This window comes from Girardinichthys multiradiatus, chromosome 23 (assembly GCF_021462225.1).
Source record: "Girardinichthys multiradiatus isolate DD_20200921_A chromosome 23, DD_fGirMul_XY1, whole genome shotgun sequence".
Lineage (NCBI taxonomy): Eukaryota > Metazoa > Chordata > Actinopteri > Cyprinodontiformes > Goodeidae > Girardinichthys > Girardinichthys multiradiatus.
In genome coordinates this window covers 35,425,486-35,445,003 of record NC_061815.1, presented here as the reverse complement: position 1 = coordinate 35,445,003, position 19,518 = coordinate 35,425,486, and the positions used below count along the sequence as shown (strand labels likewise).

General features: G+C 37.9%; 1 protein-coding gene across 1 annotated transcript; it reads right to left on the bottom strand.

Annotated features, from left to right (window-relative positions):
* Positions 1 to 9,059: 9,059 nt before the first annotated feature.
* Positions 9,060 to 18,473, bottom strand: smyd5 (SMYD family member 5). The gene is made up of 13 exons (XM_047354211.1): positions 18,336 to 18,473; positions 17,406 to 17,514; positions 17,055 to 17,194; positions 15,655 to 15,776; positions 15,485 to 15,554; positions 13,727 to 13,831; positions 13,439 to 13,501; positions 11,344 to 11,414; positions 11,141 to 11,247; positions 10,924 to 10,980; positions 10,732 to 10,826; positions 10,080 to 10,150; positions 9,060 to 9,668 (listed from the first exon to the last, which is right to left on the bottom strand). The coding sequence occupies exons 1-13, from the start codon at positions 18,426 to 18,428 to the stop codon at positions 9,527 to 9,529; spliced, it is 1,245 nt and encodes a 414-aa protein (XP_047210167.1). The 5' UTR covers positions 18,429 to 18,473; the 3' UTR covers positions 9,060 to 9,526.
* Positions 18,474 to 19,518: the final 1,045 nt, after the last annotated feature.

Genomic DNA, 19,518 nt, shown 5'->3' with positions numbered 1-19,518 from the left:
GCAGTGTTCCAATATTTTTGCAATTGCAGCAAAAAAGGAATTGAAAAGGTGAGGCTACTACTAGTGTAGGTATATTCTTATTCATCTGTAAAAACAATGTTTAATGTACATTATAACAGAATTTAACATAACAACATTTAATGTTTTTGAAATTGTGAAAAAAGTCTTTAAAATGTTGTGTATAAAATTATATATATTGTCCTTGGGTACCTCTTTGGGTATTTAAACAGCAAATAAGAGAAACTAAAAAAAAAAAAAGGAAGGTAAAAAAATCCTGATTAAAGTTAAAGGCAGACTGAGTAAATTAGCATTTACGTTTTTTAGTTAATTTCAAGCAATCAAAAGGCAAAAAACAAATAATTATTGATAGAGGTGCAAAAAAGTATTTTTTTTTTAAGCCACGAATCCCAAGTCAAGTCGTGCAAGTTTTGAGTAAAGTCCTAAATATAAATTTTCAAGTTTTAAACAAATAATGTCACAGTAAAATAACCCTGTATGATAATAAACTGAACTTAAATGTTTTGTCAGTTTTAATTGTATCTTATCCGTCATTTTTAGAATAAATGCCTCTCAGGCTAATATTACTGTTAAACTGACACAGTAGGTGGCTGCGTATTTTGACTAAATAAAAAAATTTTTTAATGCAGAACATTTCAGAATATAGCTCTGCACAGTTTTTACTTTATGGCAGAATACAAGCACAGAGGGCACCTTTAGTTATTGGTTACAACTTATTTGCTACTTTTAAATTGGCATTTGCACAACTTTTATAAGTTTAATAATACTGAGGTCTAGACTGTTGAACAAAACTGGTTAAGGTTATATACTGGGTAACTGGGATGGCCTAGTTTTAGAATATTCTTTTAACTGAACACACAACAGTTTTGATAAAATGATTTTTCCAACTTCTGGGGTTAAATAGCAAGCAAAAACATTTGCTCAGGTGCACTTTAACATTAATAAATGCTACATAGCTGCAGTCTCAACACCACTCTGGGGCCCCACATTGCAAAACCCATACTGGTTTGTGAATTACATAAACTTATTCCAGTTCTCTCCCAGTTTACTCCCAGTTTACTTCAGGCTAATAATTGCTTAGTACATAATTCATTTGATGCTACGTTGGGATTAAAGTGTTAGGGTAAGCCATCAAGTGTAGCTTTAGAGTGAGGGTTAGAAGGTTTGGGTTAGGTTAAGACATAAGGGTATGAAAGTAAAACAATTATGAAGTAGAAAAACACCTGGAAGTGCCATGGGCCTGAAAAGCCAGGAACATATTAAAATTTGCCCTGACTTACTCTTTGCATAATTACAGAAGACAAAGGAAGATTGTCATGAGAATCCATACATTTTGGATACCACAATGAGTTTCTATCTGACCCCCTTGTAAATCTGTAAGCAATTTAAGTGACCTAAGGAATCGTTTTTCTGCTATTGTTCAGTAATGTGATTGAATTTTTTCATTCTTCTCTTCTAGCTTGTCAGACTCAAGATGACGTCACTTCTGTCTCCCACAAATGTCCACACCCTCTTTTGAAGTGGGGACAATGCAAGTTCTTGGGTGTTTGGTGAATTAAAAAGCTTTAAACAACCAGGTAGATGTGCTTTATTGTCTTCAGGTGCACAAAAACATCAGAGCAGACAAGAGTATGATTTATATGGTGTTGCTGCTGATCACTGATTGACAACATGTATAAAAAACTTTAAAGTAAAGGGACCAGCCTGCCTTCATTGAAGTGGATAAACAATCCCACATATGCCCCTTTTCCACTGGCTCTATTTAGCCCGGCTCCACTCCACTCGGCCCGCTTTGCAAGCGTTTCCATTACGGTTTTTTTCTGTAGCGGTACCAATTTGTTTTTAGTATGGACAGCTGTTCACTGGTTGGCCATAGGACCAGGAGATATTAGAAGGTTTTCCAAGAAGTAGTCCATAGAAAAGATCATAAAACTAAAGATTGACTACGATAATTTTAAGGACCACAATGGCTAGAGCGGGTCAAATCGAGTTATAATTTTACGATTTACAAGTCCTAAACCCTGCCTGAAGGCTGAATGACAAGAAAAAGGACGGGCATGGCACTGGTGGCACAGGGGAGTTAAGCATGCAACAATGCACAGAGGCTTTAGTCCTCGATGCAGACTGTCATGGGATCCTGGCCTGTTGATGCTTTCTGCACTCCCTTACTCTACTCTTACTACACCATTTTCTATCTGACTACTTTCTAAAAATGCTTTGAAAAATTATAAAAGGTCCGCTAGAGCCTAAAAATAACTCTTTAAAAGACACAATGTCAGCCTTTTGAAATTCATGCAAATTAATAACATCCAAAATCAGCTGATCACATAAAATCAGGTGTTCAGATGCACATACATTTCCGACAAAACACAGAAAACAATACCATCATGAAGCAGCGTTTGGTTCTGGAATTTGTTGATGGTTCTTTACTGCAGTGGTTTTCAAAGTGGGGGCTGCGGCCACCTGGGGGGGGGGGCACCAGGGAGTGCTAGGGTCACCTCAGAAAGGTTGGGGGGATGATTAAAAAAAAAAACTGTTCTTATTCTCAACAGTTTGTTGAATGTTATTCAGTGGGGTTATAATTGTGTTAACATATTTTAATAATATTCTTACATTAAAGAAATGTATTGATTATTAAATAGTTAAAAGACATTTTAAAATGTTAATGTTTCTTTACATAATTTTTTGCATTATCAGTGGATAATTTGGATTTGCAAAAGGGGTGCCTGCCAAGAAGCTAAAGGTGTTTGGGGGGACCATGGTATGGAAAGGTTTGGGAATCCCTGGTTTAGCGTACCAGTGTCTGCGGGAGGGAGCAGCCAGAGCGCAGCTGCCCGTAATCAGACTACCTGAATCGGGTCAGATGGGAGGAAGACCCAGCTGAATCCACGGAGCATGAATGTCCAATACCCAAACTAAAATTAACTTCACCATGGTCAAAAGTCAGCTGTTTTGCACTTTAAAGTCCTTTTCCTCATTATTGCCTTGGCTGAGATAAAACCTCATAAAGCCCAAAAATGTAACTTCTTCAGGCAAACTTTGGAGCAATACCAGTCCAAACGGCTCTGCTTCTCCTGTTACACCCATTTCCTCAAAATACAAACCTTATGGAAAAGGACAAAGGCGTTGTATTTGGACACATATGAATACACAGACATTTTGTTGCATTACTTCAAGGTTTTCCTTATATGATGTTGCCATCAGCCAACAGAGATGACACTGTGATTCTTTAACTTGTCTGTTGTGATATGCAAGCACCTAAAACTCAAAAAACATTTCTGTTTTCTTATTTCATGTTTGCATTTCACCATACATCGCAAGAGCTGCAATGACTACCATTCAAATTGCAGCATCTACCCTCCCCCAACATGTACTCGGATTCCCTTAGTCACCCCATTCTTTCTGTTTGGTATTGAGCATTTTCAAGTCCAAAGCCTTAAGTCCAATTAAAGTCAGAAGTAATTATTGTTAAAGTCCAACTTGTGTTTATTGTTATTTTATCAAGTTTAATCAAACCTGTGTAACGTGAGTCTGACTTGAGTCCACACATCTGAATATTGATGTTTAAAAATTTTCTCTTTTTCTTTTCTTTAAAAAAATGTGTTCGTACTTTTCAATTTATTACATGCGGCACCATAAACAAATCAGGCTGAGGCTGCGGTACAAAGACTGAAAATAGCTTTATAAAGACATAGCAGCAGTTTTAGCCTTTCACAAACAAAAATGCTAGCAAAGTGTTTTTTGTTTCTATTTTTTCTATTTATAAAATGCCAAAGCATTTTGGTAAATCATAACACGAGGTACATATGATCATTAAAGAAAATCCCACAGAATGGCTGATCTTTGTGAAGTTTGTACCCTCAGGCTGCAGTTCCTGAAGCAAGCTCATCAGGATCCAAATACCCTTGTGTAAGTAGACTGCAACAATTCAAAAACTTCAAAGATGATGAGCATCACTAAGATCCTTTAGTTTTTTGTAACACAGATTTATTTTCCATCAGCACTATGAGAGCTACCATGAAAAGGGAAATTTAACATGTAATTGAGACTACCGCACACACAATGTTCAAAAGCATTGCTGTCAACTTCAATTAGGACAAAACAAATTCGTCAAGTAAAAATCAACATTATTGCTACAAATTGGGCAAGCAGAGAGCTGGCAGAACATTTGGAGATCATGTTTATCAAAGGTGCCCTGCAAAAGTATCCAAACCCATTGTCTTATAAATAAATATTTGTCCCTTTACAGCAACACAAATCAGTGCACTTTATTGTGATTTTATGTGATAGAAAAAAACGAAGTAGAGCAGAATTGTGAAGTGGGTGGAAAAATAACACTTGGATTTAAATGTTCCACAAATAATATCTGAAAGCTATTTAATATAAGCATTTTTAATAACCCAAATTTACTCTGATACCCCTTAATACAACTGAGTGCAACTTCCTTCAGACGTCACATAAATAGTAAATATGGTAGACCTGTGTGTAATTTAATCTCAGTATAAATCCAGCTTTTCTGTAAAGGACTCTGATATTTGGTAAAGAAAATTTGTGATAAAACAACATAAAGTTAAAAGCTGGATTATGTTATAAAACATCATCTGAATACAATAAGGCAATGCTGCAAACCTACCAAGACATGGTTGTCCATCTAAACCAGGGGTCTGCAAACTGCGGCCCTGAAGACGCAAGTTGCTCTTCGGTCCGACCTTACACAATGACTCCAAATAACTTCGGCTAAAAATGATAAAGAACCAAAACTGTTTTTAAATATAGCTAAAATAACAAATGTAGGTTTTTAGCAGTTTTTTCATGTAATAATTACATTGCATTTCCACAACAGAATGATGCTAAAAGTACCAGTAATATTTTTATAGATCTATTTTTCATTATGTTGTAAACTGTGCTTTTTATGTTTTTACATAATTTTTCATAAATACCAACTCAAAAAATGTATCCATCCTCTTTTTGCCAAGGTTTTGTTTTTATTTTAAAAACTAAAAACAAAATTAAAATGGTACTCGTACTCGTACTCGTAAATTACACACAGGTCTACCACGAGTACGAGTACGAGTACTTTCCTATAGTGGACATTTATAAAAAATAAAAAATGTTCCTTTACTAAAAGGCCATGTCGCATTTGCGGCTTTAAACTAGTTTTATTTAGCTGGACTGAAGACAAAAATGACTCATAATATGACACTAAACTAACAGTTCAGGAAGGAGTCCGTTAATCAAAGAAGCAACAAAGAGGCCCACGGTAACTCTGGATGAACTGCAAGGATCCAGCCAGAGCCACAAGGTAATGATTAAGATCAAAGAATATTCCTGTGTTATAATGGCCCAGTCAAAGTCCAGATATAAATCCATTTGAGAATATCTGACTACAACATTGATGTTCACAGACTCTCTCGGTCTAATTTGACAGAGTTTAGGTTATTTTTGCAATATGAATGGGCAAACCTTTAGTCTCCAGATGTGCAAAGCTGTTAGAGACATACACCAAAAGACTACAGCTGTAATCACAACAAAATCAGGTTATACAAACTGTTGAGTTAGAGTGACTGAATACAAATTTTAGCTCTACTTTAAATACATTTTCCATCCAATTTATGCACTACTTTGTTGGGTTATCACATAAAAACCCCAATAAAATACATTGAAGTTTTTATTTGTATTGTAACGTGGCAAAATGTGAAATGCTCAAGGGGTGTGAATACTTTTGCAATGCACTGCATAAATTAGTATAGTACTTGACTACTTAGAGCTTACAGATTGTCTCATAGGTGATTATTGCACCTCTTAGACTTTAAACCTGACATTTAGGCACCAAATTCAAGTAGTGCATATAAATCTGAAACTGTCACATAAATAAAAACTACTTCAGTCTTTCAGCTAATATGACATTTAACTAGTTTACTTTTATGAAAATAAAATATGAACTTCTCAACATCACTATTGTTTTTAGAATAATCTCTCAAACAGAAACTTGATTTCCTCAGGGTCTTGATCAAACCTGCACTGGTAATAACGTTTATGTAGCCTGTTGTACAACTATGTGAAAATCGTCTGCTTGAGCAAAATGAGACATTGCAAATTTGAGAAAAAACTTCTTTAAAGCAGAAAAGCAGTTTTAAATCTATGCAATGCCTCATTTAAGCTGCCGTTTCCTCAAAAACCATTTTGCATGTTACATTTTTTCCACTTGTTTCTTTTGCCAAGTGTTCATCTGATTTGTCGAATTTGTATAGTCAATGTTTTTCTTTTTTTTTTGCAATATAAAAAGCAAAGAAGGCCTGAACTGGTATTAATTCAAAGTTTATAAAATGAAAAAAATATATATTTTACTGTCTGGGCCTGCTCATAGACGAATGAATTTAGGCATTGTAATTATACAATTGTGTATATTATAAGAATGCATTTTTAAGGAGCCATTTTGGGAAGTATGATTTGATGTCTGCAGTTTTTCAGTTATATTTTGGTTGAATTGAAGTTTCTCTTTCATTTTAGTTTAAATAAATGCAGTTTCATTTGCTTTATTGTATTTCTACACTGTAATGAAACAGGACAGGGAAGAACAAGCCTCCATAGGTGAAAAAACTATTTCACTACGGATTTAGATTTTATATGCATGGACTGAAATATTTTTCTTTCAATATATTTCATATTCCTCTCTTTTTGACATAGTGGAGGCAGATAAATGACTCAGTGAACATCGAATTTCGGCGGTTTATGAAAGAGCAATAAAAACGACAACCACTAGTTTGCTAAATTTTACATGGATCATACACAACCGTGGAATCCAGCTTTATAGAATAAAGTGCACATATAGAGGGGTTTTATTTCTACATTTACGATCGTTCTTCAGCAGCTGAAAATGTTGGGATTTGTCATTACAGCCATTGTTGAAATATTGCTTGATGGGGGGAAACGACGGCAGCCGTTTCGCTCATGTGGAACCGAGAAATACAGCTTTCAATATAAGGCCAAACAGTAACTGACAAAGCAATTTTCCACTCAAGGTCTCCATAATACATTACATAAGCATTAACTGGAACATATATATCACTGTATGAAAACCAAACTGTATTTCACTTTATGCCTTTTTGAGTTGCAAGGTTGCAATTATAATGAAAAAGCTAAACACACTGTAGGCAGTCCGGTGTGAAATAAAAAAGGCAAAAAGCTAAATGTTCTTTACTTTCTTTAGAGGTTAGCGCAAAAACAATAGCTTCTCTGGTTGAACCTGGAGTTCTAACTGCACGATCTGAACTGCAGTATGTTGGTTTTGGCTTCCTGTTGTGCTGATAAAGACCCAACTCTTAGCTTAAAAGCTACTTTGAATCAGACATAAAATCAGAAAACTCTGCTTTTAGCTTTTAAGCATCTCTAAAAAAAATGCATAACAGATATGCTTTGTTCACAGCAGGAAACATGAAAAACTCTAACAGTGACATCCATCTGTTTTCATGCATGCAGATGAAACCAGCAAACTATCGGGGTTCACATGTTTAAGTGTTACCTGCGCCAGGCCTATATAACCTGAAGGCTTCGGCAGAGTAAGAGCAGAATCACACATCATTTAAATAAAAAACAAGACAAGTTTCAAGCTGCAGGAAAATGTGAGTTGTGTTTCACGTTTTCATAATTATGGTTATCATTATGGATGAGTTTAATCATAGTGGTGAAGAAGTAATGAGCATAATTAATGGGACTGTGCTTTGAAAAGAACATTAATGGAATATTTTAAATTAAGCACATATGAACATTTATGCATTACTTAGAATAAGTCTTAATATTGATTTTGTTTCATTGGGTGAGTGAAAAATTACCAACACAAATCGTTTATCTCTAAGCACGCACTAATTAATGCCCAACCACAGCATTTAGAAGGACGTCTATCAGCACTGACCACATGGCATCTGCTGCAAACTCCAACCCTACACTGACCATATTGTGGTTTTATCTTGAATACAAAAGAGGCCAATCTGTCAGATCTGCTGCAAAAAGGTTTCACCTGAAGGCTTCATAACAGTGTAAGCGTTAAAACTGTAGATTAAGGTTATGGTTTTGTTTATGTATTTTCAAAACAAAATTTGTGTCATTTCTGGCAGCAACGAACTGCTTACAGCACCGGTCTAGATTCAACCATCAGCGGCATGACTGTCACTCATTTTAGGGAGGCACCTCTTCATTTTGAAAACAAGAATTCTGTGCACAAGTTTGAATTTATTATGAATTTCATCTGATTCACACAAGGTCTAAACTTTACTTAGAGTGAAATGTGTACATCCACCCGGCTGATAAAAGTTTCCGGTTTCCTTTGACATCTCATCTGCCGATTGAGATCTTTTTTATGTAAGGACCAATAACACAAATGGGAAAACATGCACTCCAGGTTCCTTGATGTAGGTGGCAGTTTTGAATCCAAAAGAAAAACAAAGGAATTACTAGATTATCAATGCAATCATTTTTGTCAAGTGCACCAGTTCCTCCTGCTGCAAAACACCCCCACAACATGATGGTCCCATCTCCGCACTTCAGTCAGGATAGGGTTCTCAGGCTTCCAAGTTCAACCACTTCAATTTCAGCTTCACCAGACTACAGGACAGATCTCCAAAAATTAAGATCTTTGTCCTTGAGTGCAAAATTTAATTTGGCTTTTATGTTGTTTTTGAAGCAATTGCTTCTTCCTCTCCAAATGGCAACCAATTTCAACCAATGCCTTTATAGGACCTTCCAAAATATTATGTAACCTGGACATTCCTATGCTGTTTATAATTTTATATAATTGTTTAAACAGATGGAGGCGGCACCATCAAACTTTTTTTATATTGTTAAAATGGTTTCTTGTTTCCATCTCTTTTTATTCAAATTGATCATTAAAAGTTAAAAATAAAAAATGCAGATGCACGTCTGAAACGTCTGAGCAGAAAATGAATCCTAAAGCACATAAATACATTCAGAGAGGGACCAGTTATCTGCTTAATGTTTTATCATGTTTAGTTGTTGTTGCATTTCTCTTAAAATGAAGACTAAAATATGATTAGGTGAGGTTTTATTTCAAAAGCAACAAAAGGCCTGAGAAAAACATGAAACAGGAGAGCTTAATAAAGACTTTTGAACCCTAAATTGTTTTGCCCACCTGCTGATTGCCAGACGTTTAACCTGAATGCTGATTTTGTTCACTGTCTGCTGGATCTATAAGCATGTCAGGTTTGCCAAATCATTCGCAGAAGATTTAACCAAACCAAAATATATATATAAATATATAAATGCAGCTTCAGGAGGAACATTTTGAGCTATTTTATAATTCTTTTGAGTTAAAGCACCCAACTCAAGGTATTTGGCAACGGATCTTTAAATTAAAGAGTGAAATGTGTCACTGACAGGACATTGCTTCACGCTTCTGGACATGCAGATCACAGTCTTAGCTGGTCTTTATTCTTTCTGGGCTCGTGTTTCAGAGGGAAGGGAACCACCAAGAACAATATGGCCGAGTCTTTCATCAAACATCTGTCATCTCATCTTCCATCTCATCTCCTTCTGTTTCCCCCTCTGCTTCGCCCTCCTCCTCCTCAGATGTGATGTCCGGCTCGTCCATCTGGGACATGCACTTTGAACATGAGCAGACAAACAGGTAGTTCTCCCTGTGAAGAAAACGCTCAGTCAAGATATTGCACCCACAAACAGCTGAATTGGAAGAAAGCCATCTGCCTTTAATGAAATCAGTGCCTAATCACCAAAGCAAATGACTTCATATTTTTATAACTACTTGTAATGGTGTGAATCAGCTAGCGTGACATAAACATCCACTGGGAGTGGAAATGCTCCTTTTTAGGGCTGATATGAGCAGGTTGCATTAAAACTTCAGGTCTAATTCAGACTGAATGTAATTTAAAGATGGACTGACATCATGCTGATCAATGAGGGGCAGCCATGCTGTTTCTACCTCAGGACTGCCTATCACTGCCTACTGATTTTTTTTATTGATCCACATTTAATCCATAAGAGTGTGACCCGCCTTTAAATGATTTATCCTAAAGATTACGTGTGTTTACCTCAGAATCTTGTGCCTGCTGTGTCGGCTTCTGTCCCGCTGACAGAAATCCAAGTAACTGATGCAGATCTCCTGAAAACAGAAGAAAACACATCATTGAGCTGACTGAAATCCACAGCCCACTAACCCCACTCCTTGCTGCAAGGCCTCGGAAAAACAGAGGGAGACACGCTTAAATATTTCTTGTAAACACAATAGGATAGAGAATTAAGTACGATAAAACAAAAATAAATATTTTTCATACTTACTCTGACCTTAACAATACTCTTTTTCAAATTCCACAATTTCCTATAGTTTTCCAGATTGTGTGGGGAACCCTGAAAACTCTGGCTATTTTTCAGCACTAAAAAAAATAACTTCCTGCAACATGGTGCTTAGACAGGCAAGGAATATAAGTCCTTTCATTTCTCTAAGTTTTCACCTAAATCCACAAGAGAGATTTCCTGGTAAAGTAGCACAGCTGCTGTGACATCACTGTGCCATGCAGACGCAAGCCTTCTCAATCATTCTGTCAGCTTGACAAACCCACTGGACGTCTCAGCCTTCTAATACCGTCTGACGAGGGAGACACCAAACTAGACTATAAAGGGATATTCTGTCCTGTCTTTGCCGGACTAAAAAATATAACTGTGAATCCCGATGCATCAGCTGACCTGTCCTGGGCTGATATCACTGAGGGCGTTGAGGTGAAGCAGGAAATTGTTGTCAGGGAAGGATGCCTCTGCGTTTGGGATGCAGCTGTGGTTACCTGTGTGGATCAAATATGAAAATCTTTCCTGTTAAATCTGCTCTTAAAACTAGAATCTTTTTAATGTTGATGAATGAAGAACATTGTGTGCACTAACAGGAGCTTTGCAGCAAATAAAGTCCAGATCCCTCGCAGTTCAGAAATTCTCCCGTTTCTGCACAGAAATACACACGTTATGCTCATTCCTCACTGCTGAAAACTGCAACACAGCCAATAACAAGCACCCATTCAGACAATATGACAGCTGCAAATCTTCTCAGCTGAGAATAAATCTAACTTCAGAAATTACTGCGGTACTGAGATAAAACAGTGACCTTTGTCAATGTCCTTGTATAACTGGTCAATAAAAGAGTCCAACTGCTCCCTCTGCTGGTCGGGAAGCTCAAGAGCATCACAGGCATGAACCCACTGACTCAGAGAGCTATAAAGAATTAAAAAAAAAAGACCACAAAGACATTCAAACAAAGATCCGGAGCTGGACATGTTGATAATTTAAGCAAAGAATGAAGGGAGTCACCTGGTACCGATGCCTTGGCCGTTTGTTCCCACCAAAGCAAACAAAGAGCGGAAACCTTCAAGCACAAACCACTACAACACAGTTACACCGTTACTCATTTGTTTCGTGTTACAAATAAAGTACTTGGTTAATTAAGGGTCACAAAGAGAGTTATTACAATGTAATCCATAGTTGTTACACATCAGGAAAAAACAACTGATAAGCATTTTAGAAACTATTTTTAATGGTCTGTTTTTATAGCAATACCATAATGTGGAGAATTTAGAAGATCAAGATGAAAAATGAATCCTTCCCTCCTTAAAATGTTACCTGCATGTCCTAAAAAAGTGAGCTTAAAACATGTGGGACACAGATATAGTACCAATGGGAACTTCACATACATTGTTTTGGGGTTGAAAGCAATAATGAATTAATTTTAAACCAGGAATTTGGTGCACAAGTTCAAATTCATTGGGGATTTTCTTTTCACGATCAGAAATGATACACACACCTACACTATATTTTACATAAATGTCCCATAGCAAATTTCACCTTTAGCACACTTTGTCTGTGGCCATCAATAAGCTTCTGGAATATGTTTGTGCACACAAGCAAAGACTTGGACTTTGTTTTTTATTTTGCTCTCAGTGTGCAGACATTTAAAAATAAAATGTAAACTTATGAAGAGATAAAAACTGTAAAAAAAAACAGACATCAGTGTTATAAAAGAAGTAGAATATATGCATAGTGCTGTTTGTCACCGAGTAGCTGAGCTCTGCATCTTAACTGAAGAACAGTCTCTGATTGTTCATCGCAGTTTAGATCAGTACTGTTCTGTGGCTGAGCCAAACCAGACAGTGATGTATGCCCACAAGACAAACTAAACAATGGCGGTTAAGAAGATGACTAGCAGCTCTTGCAGCAGGTAGCTATTACTAAAGTGCCACAGGAAACATTTGCTGGGCCTTCCTCTGAACAGAGTCTATGTGTGAGAAACATCTGAGTTCCAGAGCAAAGGTGGATCCTAGAAATCTGAATGGATCCCCGGTAGATGCATTGCTGAGGTTGGTAAGGAATGAAGGTGTGGGTGAAACTCTGCAGAAGTCCACCAGCATCTCCACAGTCTTGTGCAGGTTAAGTTCCAGGTGGTTCTGAAAGGAGCAGTAGATAAGTTGATCCACCTCCTGTCCTGGATCAAGCATGTTATAGTGATGCCGTTGGTACACGAAGTAGTTTCACAGCCGTTTGTGTACGGATATGAGAGCAGAGGGGAGAGAACACATCCCTGGGGTTCACCGGCGGTGGGAAAACATACTCCCCAGCTTTACCGGCTGCTTGTGATCCACTAAGTTTACTATAATTGATTGGTTTTCTGCCACAGCTTTTAAGCATAGCCCATTCATTTTCAATACAATTGGGGTCCTGCTTTTTGCAAAACCATTCAAAACTATTTCGATCCGTTCCAAAACCAGTTTTCATTTGTTTATGGTATCAGGAACACCCACTTCTCACCAACGTTTAACCATCTAGCTGTTTATTTGAGGTAGCCACCCTACTTCATCGTTCTATCTACTTGTGCAATGGCAGCAAAGCAACCCCGCAGTATGATACTGCCACCACCATGCTTGACAGTTGTTACAGTGTTATAAGGTTTGAAAGTGTCACCTTAACTCCTTCAAACATATTTCTTGTTATTGTTGACAAACGGCTCATTTTCTGTCTCATCTGACCACAAAACATTTCTCTAGAAAGAATTTAGCTTGTCCAGATGGACAGCCGCATATTTTATTTAAGCTTTAAAGTATCTACTTGAAAGCAATCATTTCTTAAAGACTATAAAAAGTGCTTCAGGTGAAGCTTGCCAAGGGATTTTTAACCAAATTTTAGAGGGGGTGTATGCAAATATCTAACCCATTAGGAATAATCTGACTATGTATGGATTAAAAACAAAAAATCCACAATACTCTAAATCTAAGTCATTTCTGGATTTAAACTTCTGACCAGCACCATAAAACCCAAATCATATTGTTGATTTTTAGCACCTAAAACTGGATTTTTGCTTAAAAGTAATAAATGATTGCCAGACTTAAAAAATTAGGGTCTCAAGCATACTGACCCGACTGAGATGGTCATCATAAAGCGCTGATTTAAAAAGGCTGTGCAACAAGCCCAGCTGCCCCTGCAAACAAAACATGACAGAAAAATTAGATCCTCCAGAACAAAAACACTTTAATGGCAAAAGCAGCAACAGTGGGAGGTTTGAGGTCTCCGATAGGGGGATAACAACAGCGGTCTGCTGCTTTGCCTGTTGAGCTGTAAAGAACTGTGATGTCCTCTTTGAACTGGCAGATTTAAAATATTTCAAGCCTAGTGATGTCAGGTCTCCAACAGGAAGGTAACATACCCTGAACTGCTCTCCCAGGAGCTTATGGGCAATCTCTTCCTCCTCGTTCGCCGTCCGACTGCAGAAGTGAGAAAACAGGCTCTGCCAGTGTGCTTTATCTTTGGCCTGCATAACATGAACACCATGGAGTCGATCATCTCAAACAAAAAAAGCTGAAACTTTTTTTTTTTTGTTTAAATTAAAACGTTGATTAAACTTTAATCCATTTATTATTTGCTTAATTCATTCATGTCATCAATCTGGCTGATTTCAAACATTTTATCATGTAACATTCTCATTAAGACCGTCTGTATCAGTCTTAAAGCTCATTTCATGGCTGACTTCACAATAACGTTTGAATGATGAAACAATGCTGGAGGAAAATCTAATTACATCAAGAGAAGATACAGGGGTTGGACAATGAAACTGAAACACCTGTCATTTTAGTGTGGGAGATTTCATGGCTAAATTGGACCAGCCTGGTAGTCAGTCTTCATTGATTGCACATTGCACCAGTAATAGCAGAGTGTGAAGGTTCAATTAGCAGGGTAAGACCACAGTTTTGCTCAAAATATTGAAATGCACACAACATTATGGGTGACATACCAGAGTTCAAAAGAGGACAAATTGTTGGTGCACGTCTTGCTGGCGCATCTGTGACCAAGACAGCAAGTCTTTGTGATGTATCAAGAGCCACGGTATCCAGGGTAATGTCAGCATACCACCAAGAAGGACGAACCACATCCAACAGGATTAACTGTGGACGCAAGAGGAAGCTGTCTGAAAGGGATGTTCGGGTGCTAACCCGGATTGTATCCAAAAAACATAAAACCACGACTGCCCAAATCACGGCAGAATTAAATGTGCACCTCAACTCTCCTGTTTCCACCAGAACTGTCCGTCAGGAGCTCCACAGGGTCAATATACACGGCCGGGCTGCTATAGCCAAACCTTTGGTCACTCATGTCAATGCCAAACGTCAGTTTCAATGGTGCAAGGAGCGCAAATCTTGGGCTGTGGACAATGTGAAACATGTATTGTTCTCTGATGAGTCCACCTTTACTGTTTTCCCCACATCCGGGAGAGTTACGGTGTGGAGAAGCCCCAAAGAAGCGTACCACCCAGACTGTTGCATGCCCAGAGTGAAGCATGGGGGTGGATCAGTGATGGTTTGGGCTGCCATATCATGGCATCCCCTTGGCCCAATACTTGTGCTAGATGGGCGCGTCACTGCCAAGGACTACCGAACCATTATTGAGGACCATGTGCATCCAATGATTCAAACATTCTATCCTGAAGGCGGTGCCGTGTATCAGGATGACAATGCACCAATACACACAGCAAGACTGGTGAAAGATTGGTTTGATGAACATGAAAGTGAAGTTGAACATCTCCCATGGCCTGCACAGTCACCAGATCTAAATATTATTGAGCCACTTTGGGGTGTTTTGGAGGAGCGAGTCAGGAAACGTTTTCCTCCACCAGTATCACGTAGTGACCTGGCCACTATCCTGCAAGAAGAATGGCTTAAAATCCCTCTGACCATTGTGCAGGACTTGTATATGTCATTCCCAAGACGAATTGACGCTGTATTGGCCGCAAAAGGAGGCCCTACACCATACTAATAAATTATTGTGGTCTAAAACCAGGTGTTTCAGTTTCATTGTCCAACCCCTGTACATTCTGTATTGCCACTTCTGATATTTGTCAAGTTTATTTCTACAGATATCTGCAAGTCTTTGGCTTCAGCTCAACAAAGTAGAGTCAACAGAAACTCACCTGTTTGACCATAGCCACCATTTTGGCCATAAGCATGATGCTGGAGGTCTCTGGGGGATAATGCACATTCCTAAAAGCAGACAATAACTTTTAATTATTGGCAAATTAACATGTTTTAATGTAATCAGGACACAAGAGAGGGTAAAAGTATCACTTAAATGCTGTATCACCTCCATGCATCTTTGAGCTTGTTGATAGGGTGGTCTGGATCTTCCTCAGAGGGACCCATACACAGAACCCGATGGTACTGATCTGCAGCTGCCTGCCGACACTCGCTGCTGCAGTACATCACCTGCAGAAGGCAATTAAAAACATGTGAAAAAACTGTTTTGCGTCACCTGGCAACAATGTAATCAAGAAAGTGGTTGTAGAGTTTATTGGTCTCTCAATCTCCCAGGCAAGATACTTAATCATGCAAAGAGAAAAGATTCTTTGGTACCATAAAAACAGATTTACTAAAGACAACATTTTAAACTCATTCAAATGTTTGGTAGTATTTTTAGTGTCAAAATTATCTGCTATATATTTTTTTATTCTTAAAAAATCTTGAAGCATTTCTGAAACATCAGCTATTGCTCAGCCTGTATAAAAATCAGGCGGAGCTTCTTGTTTAAAAACAAGCCATTGTGTAAAAGCATAAAAGTGCATTCTACCAACTGACCAGCAGGGGGCAAGTGATTTAGCTGCAACAACAAAAAATGACTGTTAATTGAATTTTAAAGGAAAATATTATGTTTATAAGGAAGTAAACATTTATATAAATCATCAACATTTATTATGTTCATAGTTCAGCTTTCTTACTAAGTTAATTACAAATGTACTCACTAGAGCAAGACTAACGTTTATACTCTGCACCAGAACACTGAGGAAAAAATAGCATCAACTTCTTCCACTCCAGCTGTTAAATTAAGATGTTGATGTTAAAACGCTCAAATGCAGGCTTTAAATTATGAGAAAATAAAATATAGTTCTGTGTCTCAGTTAGCCTCATGTTTGTTTCTTTTCTACTCTGACTCCCATGTTGTACACATGTAAAACAAACACTGTAAATCTGGAGACAAAGCTAATGCTTTTATTTATTATTATAGGAGATGAACCAATCAACTGTCCAGAGATCAGAATCGCCCAATATCTGCTTGATAGGCTCTAATCCTATTTATTAGATGCATTACAACTGCTAAATTCCACCTTTTTAGTGTGAATATAAATAAATAATGACATAAAATCTTAAAATTGAATACAATAAAATTTATTGGGAAACGTTGAGTACATTTAAGTACAATTTGAGTACTTAAAATAAGTACTTATATGCATATTATTCATGAAAATGCTTTACTACACCAATTTGGACCCATATTTCATAACCACATGTTACCATTTTGTCCCTTACAACTTCCATTTTATACCCAAACCATTTGGTACACATGTACTTAAACCATGTCATATCAGCTTATTTTCTTTGTAGTTGAGTGTACTCATGCAGAAGGAACCAGAAAGAGAGCAAGCAGTGGCCTGTAGAGACTGATCAGCTAGTTATGTGAATCAGCAGAGAGACCGCGAGTGGACCTACCTGGCACTGAGGGCAGGCTTGATGGAGCTCGGGGCGGACACGGCACAGTTCAGGACGTGGAAGGCTGAGAGCAGAGTTGCCACTGAGCCTCCGGGCATTTTCTTCAGCAGTCTCCAGAGCACGTAAGCAGTACTCACAGGCTGGGAAAGACAAAACAGAGCGGGGCTATGAACTTTTCAAATATTTAAGTTTCATTTTAACCAGAACTACCACGAAAATTCTGATTTACCTAAAATTATACAAGTATGTTTTGTTTTATTTGTTGAATTTTCTTTTTTTAAGTGCTTATCTTTGATAACTTCATGAGAATATGTCTTTGTTTTAAAATTTGGTGGATGTACAGATCTTTACCTTTATATTTATACAAAGCATTCCACAGGAACTGCGCAGAAACCAGAGGTCGCTCAATGAAAATGGTTTCCCCCTTCTTGATGCTTCTTTTCGCAAAGAGACCCTTGCCCTGCGAACAGTCAAACAAGTAGCTTGAGAAAAAAGAATGTGGCAAAAATAATGAAGCAAATATAGCAACAAAACACTGCACTACAGCCTCTACTGCTATGTGTTAGTTAAAATAATCTTTTAAACTTAATTTGAGTTTGATTTATTAAGCAAAATATTCAATGTCTTCACTAGAGTTATAATCACATCCAAAATATGCTGGCAATTCTGACCAGAGCAGCAAATATTAGTGTCATCAGCAAAATGGATACGTTTTAATATTTTGGACACCTTGCACAAGTCTGCTGAATAAAATAAACATTTTCGGTCCCAACACTAACCCATGTGAAATGCCACAAGCAACGTCCATACATAAACAGCAGCAATTATTTAATATCACAAAGTCTTTCCCAATTACTGAAATAGCTCTCAACAGTTCATAACCACTCCTATAAAAACTTACACATTCATGTTTAGTTACAAGACACCATGCTGATTATTTGACTAGTGAGGGTCAAAACAGAAACATGCTAAAATGCCACCACTTTCAGCATCTATACTGCAGCAATAGAGCCTCTGAAAGAACGAGAACATCAAATCGATACGTTTGAAATACCTTATAACACCCCCATTAACAATATAAATAACATGTTTAGGCAAAATGTGTGATCGTGCAGCTTTCTTACTTTATTTTCTGTAACCTGAAGTCCAGAGTGTAATGTCATGTCATGCGGCAGTGAGCTGCAGCCGACATGCGAGCTAACAACAACGCTTCTCTGAGGCGCCATTAAACCACAGAATGCTTTCAGTCTGTTTAAATGGAACAAAGTAGGAAAGTCTCACCTTTAGGTTGTCTATAAACCTGACTTCCACGCTGCTGGTGACTTTAGATGGATCCACACAGAGGGAAAACATGTCATCCACGGGAGCAGCCATGTTTGACAACAGATTTGCCCTTTAAACCCGTTCAAGCTAACCTGTAAGAAAACAGACAGCGCCTCCTGCTGGTGGGGTGGTGACCAGCAACTATCTTAGAAATTTATAAATCAAACAAGGCACGTTATAAAACTTCTATAGCAAAAAGAGTTGAATACAGCTGATATATAATACCAGTTATACATACATAAGTATGTATAACTGTTTTTTTTATATATAAAATCAAGACAGCATCTCGCATCAAAGTAAACAGGAACATACAGGAAATAAATTTGTGTGTAACGAAATGCCAATATAATCCAATAATTAGTTCCAACCTTTTTTTATTTTCTATTTCAGACCTAACCTTTACCATCTTAGATTTTAAGAACAGAATTGTTTTACTTGTCAGCTTCTGTTGTAAGTCACTAGCTCAAACATGTCTTACAAAAGGCAGGAATTTTTTTTTTATCTAGATATGATTGTCTGTAAAACAAAATAATAATAATAATAATAATAATGCTGAAGGCTAACAAACAGATCATGGGGAAAACAAATCTTTAAAAATGTGACCTTTGCCACACAAGGGAATAATATACTGTAATAATTTACAACAACGCACCAGGAGCTTTCAAGGCAACCCCAGCGGCACATTTAGGACAATCCTAACATTTCCAGGAGGCATCCGGTATAGATGCCCGAGCCACTTCAACTGGCTCCTCTCAATGTGGAGGAGCAGCGGCTCTACTCCGAGCCCCTCCCGGATGGCCGAGCTCCTCAGCCTGTCTCTAAGGGAGTGCCCGGCCACCCTACGGAGGAAGCTCATTTCAGCCGCTTGTATGCGGGATCTCGTTCTTTCGGTCATGACCCAAAGTTCATGGCCATAGGTGAGGGTGGGAACGTAGACCGACCGGTAAATTGAGAGCTTTGCTTGCTTATCGGCTCAGCTCTCTCTTCACCACAACGGACCGGCAAAGCACCCCCATTACTGTGGCAGCCGCACCGATCCGTCTGTCGATCTCCCGCTCCATTCTTCCCTCACTCGTGAACAAGACCCCGAGATACTTAAACTCCTCCACTTGAGGCAGGAACTCCCCTCCAAGCTGAAGAG

Coding starts and splice junctions, on each gene's coding strand:
- smyd5 (XM_047354211.1), bottom strand. CDS start 18,428: ATGGCTGCTCCCGTGGATGACATGTTTTCCCTCTGTGTGGATCCATCT. Junction 15,555..15,654: donor AAGCTCAAAGATGCATGGAG/GTGATACAGCAT, acceptor GTCTGCTTTTAG/GAATGTGCATTATCCCCCAG. Junction 11,415..13,438: donor ATGATGACCATCTCAGTCGG/GTCAGTATGCTT, acceptor ACTGTGTTGTAG/TGGTTTGTGCTTGAAGGTTT.